At 39.2% G+C, this 13292-nt stretch overlaps 1 protein-coding gene across 1 annotated transcript in view; it reads left to right on the forward strand.

Moving 5' to 3' along the window:
* Nucleotides 1-12599, forward strand: part of SNX3 (sorting nexin 3) — a 35712-nt gene extending 23113 nt beyond the window's left edge. Inside the window, exons 2-4 of the mRNA XM_063441300.1 lie at nucleotides 9320-9415; nucleotides 10173-10297; nucleotides 12383-12599. Coding sequence (XP_063297370.1) covers nucleotides 9320-9415; nucleotides 10173-10297; nucleotides 12383-12488 — 327 coding nt within the window. The 3' untranslated portion in view covers nucleotides 12489-12599. The remainder of the gene's footprint in view (nucleotides 1-9319; nucleotides 9416-10172; nucleotides 10298-12382) is intronic.
* The last annotated feature ends 693 nt before the right edge of the window (nucleotides 12600-13292 follow it).

A 13292-nucleotide genomic window follows, 5' to 3' on the forward strand; every position in this document is an offset into this window, starting at 1 on the left:
TGTTTGGAGGGTGCACATTCAAGTTTTCCAACTTGGGATTTTCACAGCTGGTCATCATGCACCCATGTCCTATTTGGGACATTTTTGAAGCTTGCCAATGTAATTTACCCCCATCAAACCATATTTTTATTTTTTATTTTTTTTAAGTAGACAACCCACGGTATTCAAAATGGGGTATGTCCACTTTTTTTTCTAGTAGCCACTTAGTCACAAACCCTGGCCAAAATTAGCATTTATATTTGTTTTTTGCATTTTTTACACAAACTGCCATTTCACCGATGATCTCAGTATAATAAATTTGAATGCTCTAAAACTCATTTGTGTAGAGTAATGTCTCATGAGAGTACAATAGTACCCCTCAAGTACAGGGTTTATGGTGATTTAGAAAGTTACAGGGTCAAACATAAGATTTGCCAATTTTTGTTTTTGTAAATTGCCGTTTGCCAGATTGGCTATGTTGCCTTTGAGACGGTATGGCAGCCCAGTAATGAAAATAAAACCCCACCATGGCATAACATTTGAAAAAGTAGACAGCCCAGGGTATTCAAAATGGGGTATTTTGTAGTAGCCACTTAGTCACAAACACTGGCCAAATTTAGCGTGTGTGTGTGCGCAAAATGCAAAAAACTAATATGAATGCTAACTTTGGACATACCTTGGGTTGTCTACTTTTGCAAATGGTATGCCATCATGGGGTAATTCTTATTCCTGGGCTACCATAGTTTGGAGAAAGTTATAACACGAACTAGGAGTGCAATGTTCTGAGAACAGGATAAATAGTGAGTTTGTCACAATATTGGTGTCAGAGGTGTAACTCCACCAGAACAAGAGATCCAGGCTGGCTAATGTCGAATCTGTGCATTTTCTTTGCACACTGGCTCATTGATTGGCTGTGAGTGCTCAGCTGACGTTCGCAGCCAATGAATGACTGTTGGGAACGACCTTCAACTTCTGTAGGAGCCAAAATGCATATCATTCAACATCAGAAAATGCTTTGCGAGGGGAAACGGGTAAGAGGGTAAACCATTGCAGTTTAAGTTGGGGTTTTTTTTGTTTTTTTTTTATATTTTCTCAGTTAACAAACTTTGAAATTTAAGCAAATTAATGTTTTTTTATAATCATAGTTTTTTTAAATAAATTATTTTATCATGTATTTCTAATGGTATATAACGAAATTGGTTCTAAAATAACTGTTAGACTAATCAAAGTCGTATTCTAAATATGAACTCTTCATACGGTTGAAAATTGTAAAATTATAACAAGCGGTAAGAATGAGTCTTTACGTTTTAAAATACATGATTTGAAGTCTTACTGACTAGTGATTTAAATTGTAAGTTAAATCAACTTCATGCAAATCAAACCCACCCTGCAGCAAAGTACATCTTAAAATTTTAGAAGAGTGAAAACAAAAGGTGGAACTATGGTTCACTTATTTATTTTGCAAAAGAAAAACCATTCATGAGAAACATGCAAAACAAATTGTATTTTTACACACAAGCTCTCTGTCTTAAATTCCATGACTTTTCTTTTAAATTGACACATTTTAATATTATGCTGACCGTTCTATAGAACTTGTGCTTCAGAGCCAAAAGTAAGTTCCATTGTTGTAACAATGTGCATCGATAGAGGTTACATGGTCAGATTCTTTCACCTTTGTGCATTTCCACTGAATATTACTAGGGTGTACTGCAGCTGTGTAACAGTGTGCTACTTGGTTCACATACTCCACCTCTTCTGTTTGTTTTCCAAAGCTCACTTCTGATGCTCACAGCATTGAGATGCCCTTTTGAAAGTTAATTGGATATTAACATAAGCAATAAACAGTAAGCCAAAGTGAATGGATTCTTTTTAAACTTTCAAACAACTATTTTAATGGAAATGTAAACCCAGCTGTATCAAGGCTACCTTGGCCTACTTGAAATGGCAGCATAAAAGTAGGTGTCATGGCAACAGGGCAGCTTTATGCTATGTCTATGACTAGTAAGGCAGGATGAAAGACGTCCCGCACTATTATTCATTATGTTCATCTAAACAGCATCTAGCGACAACGTAAAGTGGCACTTGACTCTCTTCTAATTTCCAGTGTCTTTACCCTGTTTTCCTTTATGTAAAGAGGTTGGGAGGCGAGGGTTTGAGTGAAATGCTCAATAAGTAGATTTCCCACAAATCTAAATGTATTGAGATACTATGTTCCACAGATTTTTTTCCTTTTGTTATGATCAAATGTATTGCGAATGTAGAAGTAATAAATATAGGACTCGATTGAATAAAGCTTTTATTTATTGTTTATATTATTTGGAGCAGAACTTGTGACTCTATAACACAACGAAGAATACCCTTGCTATTAATCTTAAGAGGGCTTCAGAAATTTGGCTCGGCTACCAAGTAGCTTAATAACCTGCAGCATGTTATTTCTTTTTTGACTTGTACAAATGCACCTTTATGGTTTTTATACATGGTTAACTAAACTATACAAGAAAGTGACTGCCAATGGGAGAAATAAAATCTTATAACCTCTTATCAGACTGCTATGAGAGGAGTCGATGGTATGTTTCTCATACAGATAACAGCAGTACTGAACTATAAGGTTTGGCATCCACTCTATCCAAAGAGTTACTTGCTGCAAAGGGGAGGGACGTTGCGATGGCCTGGCTGATGCGTGCCCTAATCGGTTGTCTGTCACCTGAATGCTATGCGTATTGTCGACAGACGCCTCTTACGTACAGATTTAACATTAGCCGGTCTAAAACTCTCATTCTCATTCCGATGTGCTATAGAACACTGCCTTTGAGTTACAGTGAATTTCTTCGACTCTGCATTTGCAGCTCTTTATAGTAAAACAATACTCTTACAGACTCCAAGCACCCAAACTATTTCAAATCCCTGAAAGGGTCATGGTGCTTGGAGTAACCCTTTAACCTTATAGAAACATAGAATGTGACGGCAGATAAAAACCATTCGGCCCATCTAGTCTGCCCAATTTTCTAAATACTTTCATTAGTCCCTGACCTTATCTTAGGATAGCCTTATGCCTATACCACGCATGCTTAAACTCATTTTCTGTGTTAACCTCTACCACTTAAGCTGGAAGGCTATTCCATGCATCCACTACCCTCTCAGTAAAGTAATACTTCCTGATATTTTAAAACCTTTGCTCTAATTTAAGGCTGAAACCTAAAGACGATTTCACCAAAGAGTGCATATTTAAGAGCATGATGTGTAGTTCTTTGTCAATCAATTTGGCATCAAAAGGTTTCTAAGTGGATCTGATTTGGGTGTTTTGCTTATTTAATGAGCTGGGAGGAAGTGACCTGCTCTCACTTCCTCCCAGCACTCCCTGCAGATAAGAAGTGACTGGGCCCTTAATGGTTCATGTACATCGGGTGGCCCTAAGTGTATTGGCCAACTGATGGACCCCTAAGCTTGCGATTCCCAACCTGTGCGACATTGTACCATTTGTACACAACACATACCACAGGCTGAGAACCGCTGATGTAGATGTCTTTGCAGTGTCAATTCTCTGCTGTTTTGGGAGTTAAATCACTTTTCTCCTGTCTGTGACTCACACAGCTTTCGTAACAACTTATTATTATTATTGCCATTTATGTTGCACCAACATAATGCCTTAGAGAAGATTTCGTCTAAGGCAAAGGAAAGGTTTTTTTTACTGTAAGAACAATCAGGATGTGGAATTCTCTGCCTGAAGAAGTGGTTTTATCAGAGTCCATACAGATGTTCAAACAGCTACTGGATGCATACTTGCAAAACAGAATATTCAAGGATATAATCTTTCAATGTAGGGTAATAACTGCTTGATCCAAGGATAAATCTGACTGCCATTCTGGGGTCAAGAAGGAATTTTTTTCCTAGCTTGTTGCAAAATTGGAAGTGCTTCAAACTGGTTTTTTTTTTGCCTTTTTTTGGATCAACAGCAAAAAACACATGTGAGGAAGGCTGAACTTGATGGACGCAAGTCTCTTTTCAGCTATGTAACTATGTAACAGATTCCGTAGTTCTTTACAATATTATAAGCGGGGGGATTTAACTATAAATAGGACAATTACAAGGAAACTTACAGGAACGATAGGTTGGAGAGGACTCTGCTCAAACGAGTTTGCAGTCTATAGGAGGTGGGGTATAAAACACAATAGGACAGGAAATAGCAGTCAAATAAGGGGTGAGGTGTGAGAGGACCGACTAGAGAGGAAAATTAGTCTGGCGGCAGCATTCATTACAGACTGTAGTGGGGCAAATACGTTTTTTGGGAAGACAATCCATGCAGGAAATTACTAGAGCATGGATAAGCTCCTTAGTAGCATCTTGCGTAAGAAAGAGGCGGGTGCGGGCTATGTTTTTTAAGATGGAATCTACAGGACTTGGTAACATGCCGGATGTGAGGCTCAAAGGTGATACCAGAATCAAAAATGACACCAAGACCGCACGCTTGCAAGGATGGACTGATGTGAATACCACTAACTTGAAGGGAGAGTGAAAGAGGAGGAGGAAAGACCAGGAGCTCAGTTTTAGAGAGATTTGGTTTCAGAAAGCGGGAGGACATCCAGTCAGAGATGGAAGAAAGGCAAGCAGTGGCAGGACGGCAGGGGAGAGGTCTGGGGAGGAGTGGTATATCTGAGTGTTAGTGAATGTTGTGCCCATTCACAAAAAAAGGTAGTAGGGAGGAGTTTGGGCAACTATAGGTCAGTAAGCCTTACTTCAGTAGTGGGGAAAGTAATGGAAACCATGTTAAAGGATAGGATTGTTGAACATCTAAAAACACATGTATTTCAAGATCAGAGACAACATGGGTTTACTTCAGGAAGATCATGCCAAACTAATCTTATTGATTTTTTTGATTGGGTAACTAAAATAATAGATCAGGGTGGTGCAGTAGACATTGCTTAACTAGATTTCAGTAAGGCTTTTGACACTGTTGCACATAGAAGGCTTATCAATAAATTGCAATCTTTTAAGTTTGGATTCCAATATTGTTGAATGGGTAAGGCAGTGGCTGAGTGACAGACAACAGAGGGTTGTAGTCAATGGAGTATATTCAAAGCGTGGGCTTGTCACCAGTGGGGTACCTCTGGGATCTGTACTTGGACCCATTCTCTTTATTATTTTTTATTAGTGATATTGCAGGAGGTCTTGATGGTAAGGTATGTCTTTTTGCTGATGATACGAAGATATGTAACAGGGCTGATGTTCCAGGAGGGATAAGCCAAATGGCAAATGATTTAGGAAAACTAGAAAAATTGTCAGTTGTGGCAACTGACATTTAATGTGGATAAGTGCAAGATAATGCATCTTGGATGTAAAAACCCAAGGGCAGAGGACAGAATATTTGATAGTCCTAACCTCAACATCTGAGAAAAGGGATTTAGGGGTGATTATTTCTGATGACTTAAAGGTAGGCAGACAATGTAATAGAGCAGCAGGAAATGCTAGCAGAATGCTTGCTTGTATAGGGAGAGGTATTAGCAGTAGAAAGAGGGAAGTGTTTATGCTATTGTACAGAACACTGGTGAGATCTCACTTGGAGTATTGTACGCAGTACTGGAGACCAAATCTCCATAAGGATATTGATACCCTAGCGAGATCTAAGGGCTACTAAACTGTTTCATGGGTTGCAGGATAAAACTTACTAGGAAAGGTTAAAGGATCTTAACATGTATAGCTTGGAGGAAAGACGAGACGGGGGAATATGATATAAACATTTAAACACATAAAGGGAATCAACACAGTAAAGGAGGAGACCATATTTAAAAGAAGAAAAACGACCACAACAAGAGGACATAGTCTTAACTAAGAGGGGCAAAGGTTTAAAAATATCAGGAAGTATTACTTTACTGAGAGGGTAGTGGATGCATGGCATAGCCTTCCAGCTGAAGTGGTAGAGGTTAACACAGTAAAGGAGTTTAAGCATGCGTGGGAAAGGCATAAGACTATCCTAACCATAAGATAAGGCAAGGGACTAATAAAAGTATTTAGAAAATTGGGCAGACTAGATGGGCCGAATGGTTCTTATCTGGTGTCACATTCTATGTTTCTATGTGTGTCATCAGCGCACAGGTCGTAGTGGAATCCAAAAGAGGCAATACGTTTGCCAAGTGAGGCAGTATAAAGAGAAAATAGCAGGGGACCAAGGACAGCGCCTTGGGGACTCCAGCCGAGACAGGACGAAGGGTGGAGGTATCATTAGAAAAGGAGACACTGAATGAGTGTTGGGAGAGAAAAGAGGAAAACCATGAGAGGACAGAGTCACAGAGAACGAGTGCTTGAAGAGTTTGAAGGAGAGCATGATCAATGGTGTGAAAGGTAGCACGAAGGTTAAGAAGAATTAGTATGGACTAGTGACCTTTAGATTTAGCTGCGATTAGGTAGTTAGTAACTTTTATAAGAGTAATCTCAGTAGAGTGGAGGAGGCGGAATGCAGACTGAAGAGGGTTAAGAAGAGAGTTGGAATTGAGGAAGTGAGACATACAGGTGAAGACAAGTCTTTCCAGAAGCTTTGAGGAAAAAGGGACCAGGGATATGGGACGATAGTTAGAGGGGCCTATAAAAATTTTTTTTTTTTCAGGATGGGTACTACAGTGGCATGTTTAAAGTCAGCAGGGGCAATGCCAGAGGAGAGTGAGCAGTTGAAGATGTGTGATAAGGAAGGCAAAAGAGAGGGGGAGAGAGATCTGATAAGGTGAGATGGGACTGGATCAAGCAGTCAAGTGGTGGGGCGAGAGGAAAGGAGAAGAGCAGCCACCTCTTGTTCAGAAGCCGGGGAGAAAGTCTGATGGGTAGGAAAGGCATGATCTACGTGTGGTTGAGAAAGAGGCAGGGTGGGGAGAATTCTTTCCTTAGCTGTTCAATCTTGTCGGTAAAGTAGCATGCAAAGCCATCGACTGTTACTTTGAGGGCTGGCCACAGCAGGGCAAAGAAGAGTGTTAAAGGTGTCAAAGAGACGCCTGGGATTGCGAGAGCATGAACTAATGAGAGAGGAAAAGTATGACTGTTTGGCAAGGCTGCGCTGTATGAACATAATATGAATCTATAATGGAGAAAGTCTGACTGGGTGCGAGACTTCCTCCCAGAGAATTCAGCACAACAGGAGCATCTTATTTACTTTTTAAGCCCTTATCTCCTGGTCTGTTAACTGAACTTTAATCACATAAAATCAATGGCAAGCAGTTCCAAAGCAGGAGATGCATTTAAATAAACCCCTTAAGGACCAAACTGCTGGAATAAAAGGGAATCATGACATGTCACACATGTCATGTGTCCTTAAGGGGTTAAAACATACTGCAATATGGGAAGTTTCTAAGTTAAACCGCCTATTTAGGGAGGCTATACGAGTCAGGACAGGTGTGTATGCAGGGCTGTATAAAGGGAATTAACTCGTAAATGGCAGTGTGACTGCAGGATCATGTACTCAAAAACCACTTTAATAAGCTAAAGTTGTTTGGTGCTTAGGTGCTTAGCCTCCACGATCATATCTATTTTCAGGTATATGAAATCAACCTTTCAGACAACAAATAGGAAGAACCTGGCAGTTTCTATGCATTATGCCAGTTTCATTTAAGAATATTTGCATTTTGGCATTGTTCCTTATGGTTTTTAGAACAGGCTAGAGTACTGTATTCTTTTCATCTGATTAGGTCAAGTGTTCAGAATGGGAATGGGTGGTAAAAGGAGAGAAATTGGCACATGTAGCCTAGGCATTGTAAATTTGATATGTTATTTCAGAGATTAACTTTAGAAGAATTTTCATACACAGAATACGGAAGTATATAAACACTTCTCACAATCTTGATCTTTACAAGGTCACCAGAAGAGAGCAGCTAATCCCTTTTTGTAAAGTAATTTGAGAGGAGGGAATTTAAAATGCAAAATATCACCTGCAGAGAAAACCAGAGCTGTAAAGAATTATAAGTTTTGAGCACTCCTCCTACAGTGAATGTAAAGAGTTTAAGTCGGGTAAAAAGCCAATGTATGTTTAATAGGAGAGACCTGATACTTCAGTCTCTGATTCACAGTCTTCAACCAGTTGGCTTCTTCTTCTCACAAAAAGGGTGTGTGTATTTTATCTATTTATACATGTATATACATACCCATGCAAAATTAAGTAGAAGTAGAATACTTTTTTGCATTGGATATAGGAGCATTTTGTAATGGCAAGTTTTTAGGTAGAATCTCACTAGATCACATCTATTTAAAGCATTTAACCCAAGTGTTCAACTCTTTCGAGATGTACATGTATGTAAAATCTAGGAGCTAGCTATGGGAACAATCAGTGAAGATTTATTGAACATAGCACAACAGAAAGAAACTACAGGGAATTTGTGTAGCCAGATTTACTGCCTCTATTTGATTATTTTCTTCTTAAATTTCACCATGTTGGTGCTGTATTGAAATCTCAAAGATGTATTATTTTATTTTTTTGCCTCTGGTGTGAAGTGGGGCACGTATGATATATTATGACAGAGAAGTTGAAATATTTAAAATCTGTAAAATAATGCTAGTTTGTTTTTAGAAGGGATTTCAAGGGACGGTTGTTGAACCCAAGATTTGATTTTGTTAACGTGAACTAGTACTAGCCGCCCTGGCTTGTAGCTTAGTGTGTTGCACTTTTTTTTTTTGTTGTTTTCTTATATACACAGATTGTGGAAGATGTATTCTCACAACTTAATAATTAAAGGGACAGTATATGCACCCAGATCACTTCATCTTATTAAGTGGTCACTGTCCGTTTCATTATCAATGAAATGTAAAACATGTTAGACAGACGCTAGAGGTTCTTCCTGCAGTTTCATAGCCTTTGACTCTGTGAGACGATGCTGGACGTCGTCATGCCTTGCATGAGGACATCCAACATCATGCAAAATACCATAGGATCAATGATTTCCTATGGGGAAGGCTTATTGAGCATGCGGCACTTGCTGCTCATGTTCATTAGGTGCCACACCAACAGTTGATCATGGAGGAGAAGTGTGCCCCAGTGCTGAGGGACATTGGCACTGGAGGGACACTATAATGTTTGGAATACGTCTATATATTTTTTTTATTTTATATATAATTTTTATTCCTATTACTAAAGTGTTCCTTTAACTTGATGCTGTTAAGAAGTGTCCAGCCATGAACAAAACCAGCGCCATTGCTGAGCTTCATCAGCTTCATGCTTCTGGGTTATTAGTTTTATATCTGTATCCATGCCAATTCACTAGTGTATGTATGTGTATTTATAGTCGAAGTGTGCGTGAATATTTGTATTGGCCTATGTGAGTGTATATATAATCAACATATTTCATTTTTTATTTTATTTTTTTTACAGACCAATCTACCCATTTTTAAACTAAAAGAGTCTTGTGTCAGAAGAAGATACAGTGACTTTGAGTGGCTAAGAAGCGAGCTTGAACGGGAAAGCAAGGTATGTAAAACCTCCACAAGAGAAATATTTGTACTTCCTGGCCATTACTGATTATTGGGAACGATCTGTATTGCTTTATTTTGCCTTGAGCTACCAAATCCTTGCACAAATAGTTATACTTCATATTGAATTTGAGTACATATCAAAACAGAGTGTAGACCTTGTATGGAAAGCTAGAATCATCAATGGTATCAAATTTAAAAAAGAAAGTTACATTTAACAAAACAGGTCAACCTCAGTACGGACTACTCGCTGCCCTTTAGCAAGTGGTCCACTGAGCTGTTGCACATTATTCTTACTTCTCCGATTAAAATGCCTGAACTCACCCGGACACACATGCTGTTGCCGCACACATGCATTGGCACATATACTGGTATTGCACACATGCATATTTACTTGTCACTGATGGACAAGTGCAAATATTGATCTCTGTTAATTTAAAAAAGTTGTATTGTAATTCAAATATTTTTTATTTATTTTTATCTCTTGTGTTTTGAAACTCACTGCTTAGTTGTTGCGGTTTTTACAACTGCGAAGTTGAAATCCTGAGTTGTTATATGTGAATTACTAAAGCTGGTTAATGCCAATTATGGAAGAACTCTGAAAGGAGCATGTAAGCTAGATTCACAGTTCACCCAGTCCTCTTAATAAATACAAAATTGCTAGTTTTATTTGTCATAACATTTGAATTTCTGTACAACAAAGGTAGCGGCAATAGTTTCTTTTTAATCACTCCTGTTTTGTTTGTTCCTTATAGGTTGTGGTCCCCCCTTTACCTGGGAAAGCTATTTTCCGTCAGCTTCCTTTCAGAGGAGATGAAGGAATCTTTGATGACTCGTTCATTGAGGAAAGGAAGCAAGGACTTGAACAATTTATAAACAAGTGAGTGTGGATGATTTGTGTTGTCTCAGGTGTCCGTAAATTATGCTGTGACAATCTAGTATAAACTGCTTTTGTCAATTACCTTTTTACAGTCTTGAAAGAAAGTGGTATTCCGCTCCCTCCATGCACTGAATCAGTTAAACAAGCCCTTCTTATTGTTGACCTTCTATTTTTTCACATGGTTAATGTATGCAGATTGCTGCTGAAATTGATCGTACTGAATGAAATGGATGGTATAACAGATTCTGCCTGGTTTCAACATATGCCTTGTCTCAGACAAGGCAACTTACAACACAAGCGTAATCATTGCAGTTTGTGCGATCTGCTTGCTTGTACAAATATTTAATAGTCAACTTATTTCTTTACAGAAGATTCTGAATAGGTCTTTGTTGCACCTGAAATGTCTTGATATATTCATGTGTTTTGGCTTCATTTTATACATGTGTAAAAAGAAAAAATGAACAGTTTGTCAAGTAACCCCTTCAAAATTTGCTTTTTTTAAAATTCCTGAATAGAACTTAAGTTATTGTGATTAAAATGAGTTAATATCAGAATGGTCTGATGTGGCCCACCAAGCTCTCTTCATTGATTGTCTACCATTGTTTCCCATTTAGTGTTAGTTTTTGCACCATTTGAGAGATGTTTATGGAAGAATGAGTGATGTGATATTACATCCCCACTTACAGCCTTTCCACCTGAATTAGCATCAGGGCTGGACTGGGAATGAAAACCAGCCCTGGAAATAATTGCATACCAGCCCAACACCATACAATTTAATACGCTGTCCCTCTCTCCCGTCCTCCCTCCCCACAATTTAATACACTGCCCTCCCTATACAACACCCTGCCCCCCCTCCGCCCTATTCAATACACTGACCTCTCTCCCCACAATTTAAATATAATACACTGCCCCCTCCTCCCAATTTAATAAACTGTCCTCCCCCAATTCAATACACTGTCCTTCCTCCTCCCTTTTGAATACACTGCCCTTCCTCCTCCCTATTCGAATACACTGCCCTTCCTCCTCCCTATTCGAATACACTGCTCCCCCTCACAACCTCCCCACAATTAATTATACTGGACTATAGCTCATCTTCCCTTACCTCAAGATGAGCTGTCCACAAGTTCCAGCCCGGACCGCACAATCTCTTCTCTGCTCAAGCAGGAGGGAAGAAGTGAGTGAGTGGCTGGCCTGGTCTGCAGATAGCCAGCCACTCTGCTTACTAAAGCGCCGCAGCCGATGGGTATGACATCATACACTGTTCATATCCGGTGGCCGGCGTGGACAAATACCTTATGCTCTTGTGGCCGTGGCTGGTCACAAAAGCAAACGACTGGCCCCAGCCCGCGGGAGCGCAGGCTGATCGCAGCACACAGCGGTTCCCTGGGCAGGCGGCTTACCGGGAAATCTCCCAGTATCCCGGTAAGCCAGAACGGCCCTGGCTAGCACTGCAGTCTGAAATGCAAAATTCATCTGTCTCTAAGGACAATAGCTTGAGAGAGGTAGTTTTTTATGGATAGCCTTCTGACATGTGCTGCTACATTGGTAATAATGAGAGTTAATAAATGGGGGATAAAGGGGAGCAGGAGCTGAAATTAAAAATTATCCTACTAGGGGTAGCCAGCCTTCCGCACTCCATGTGTTGTGCGCTTCATCTCCCATAATGCTCCGCAGCCTAATGCTGGCAAAGCATCAGGGGAAATGTAGTCCTTAACATCCGGATGGCCAAAGGTTGCCTATGCTTGGTGTAGGGCATAGTGCAGTGAATTGGTTATGTCTTTTTAAGGAATGTCTGTCTGCACTGGAATTGTGAAAATAAGAGCATGTATAAACCTGACTAGCTGAAACATTGATTTCTATCTTTACAAAAAGTTTGTTCTGGACAATTTGGATGTGAAGTATGACATTGAAGTATCTGTGTTTTAAATGAATCACTGTAAAATAATTTTAAATAAATCTGTCTACCCGATTACATTCAAATTTTGTGTGCACGTTTTTATCCGATGTTTGCTTTTAAAAAATAAAATACAAAATTCAAATATGGTTAGCCCTACGATTTCTAACACTTATGTATTTTATTCACAGAGTTGCTGGGCACCCATTGGCGCAGAATGAACGATGCCTGCACATGTTTTTACAAGATGAGATAATAGATAAAAGCTACACGCCGTCCAAAATAAGACATGCTTAGAGCAAAGAATAAAGTGAATAACAATGACTGTAAAACATTTGTTTTTTTACATTTGAACATATCCTCAGCATATTACAATCTGCTGTAATAAATGTAACCTACTAACCTCCATTTTATTACTTTTATGTTTTTCATTTTATTCCACCATTCATTTTGATTATCTTCATAAAGCCAAAACCATGGCGCTTTGTGGCTACAGACCTGGGCTGGATGTGATGGGTTGATTTTTTTTTTTTTCTTCTTCATTTGAGACCAAGGGTTTCTCGCTGCTGATGTGTCATATGTTTTCCTGATGCTCTTTACCAAATGCGAGCCTGTCCATACAATATTGTAAGCACTGTTATGAAGTCATGTGACTCCTCACTGGGTTACAAATTGAAGACCATGGCTGACAGTAGCTTGTTTATTCCAAAATGCTTTTGTGGAGTGTCAGTGTTAATAATGAGTTAAAAACTACATTTTTGACGGAGTTATAATCATTAGCTCTTATGGGCTTCCAGGAAAGGATAGATGTGTTGGGATCTTACGTTTTATAACCCCAAACTCTCATAGTAAGTGGCTGAGTGGGTTTATAGTGTATAACCCTTTTGGCATGCCTGTACATCATAAATTCGCCTGTAATAATCTAGCAACAGTTTTTGTGTAGCTGCAACGCATTTCCACTGTTGGTTTCCCCTTTAGCTGATTTTTTTTTTTATTGTTGACATCCAAATGTAATATGTTTGGCCTCCTGCTCTTAATGTAATAATTTACTAATCTCTACATGTTACTTTTTGAGCTGAGGCTGGAGAGATTGGTATCGTG

The sequence above is a fragment of the Pelobates fuscus genome, chromosome 2 (genome assembly GCF_036172605.1).
Source record: "Pelobates fuscus isolate aPelFus1 chromosome 2, aPelFus1.pri, whole genome shotgun sequence".
NCBI lineage: Eukaryota > Metazoa > Chordata > Amphibia > Anura > Pelobatidae > Pelobates > Pelobates fuscus.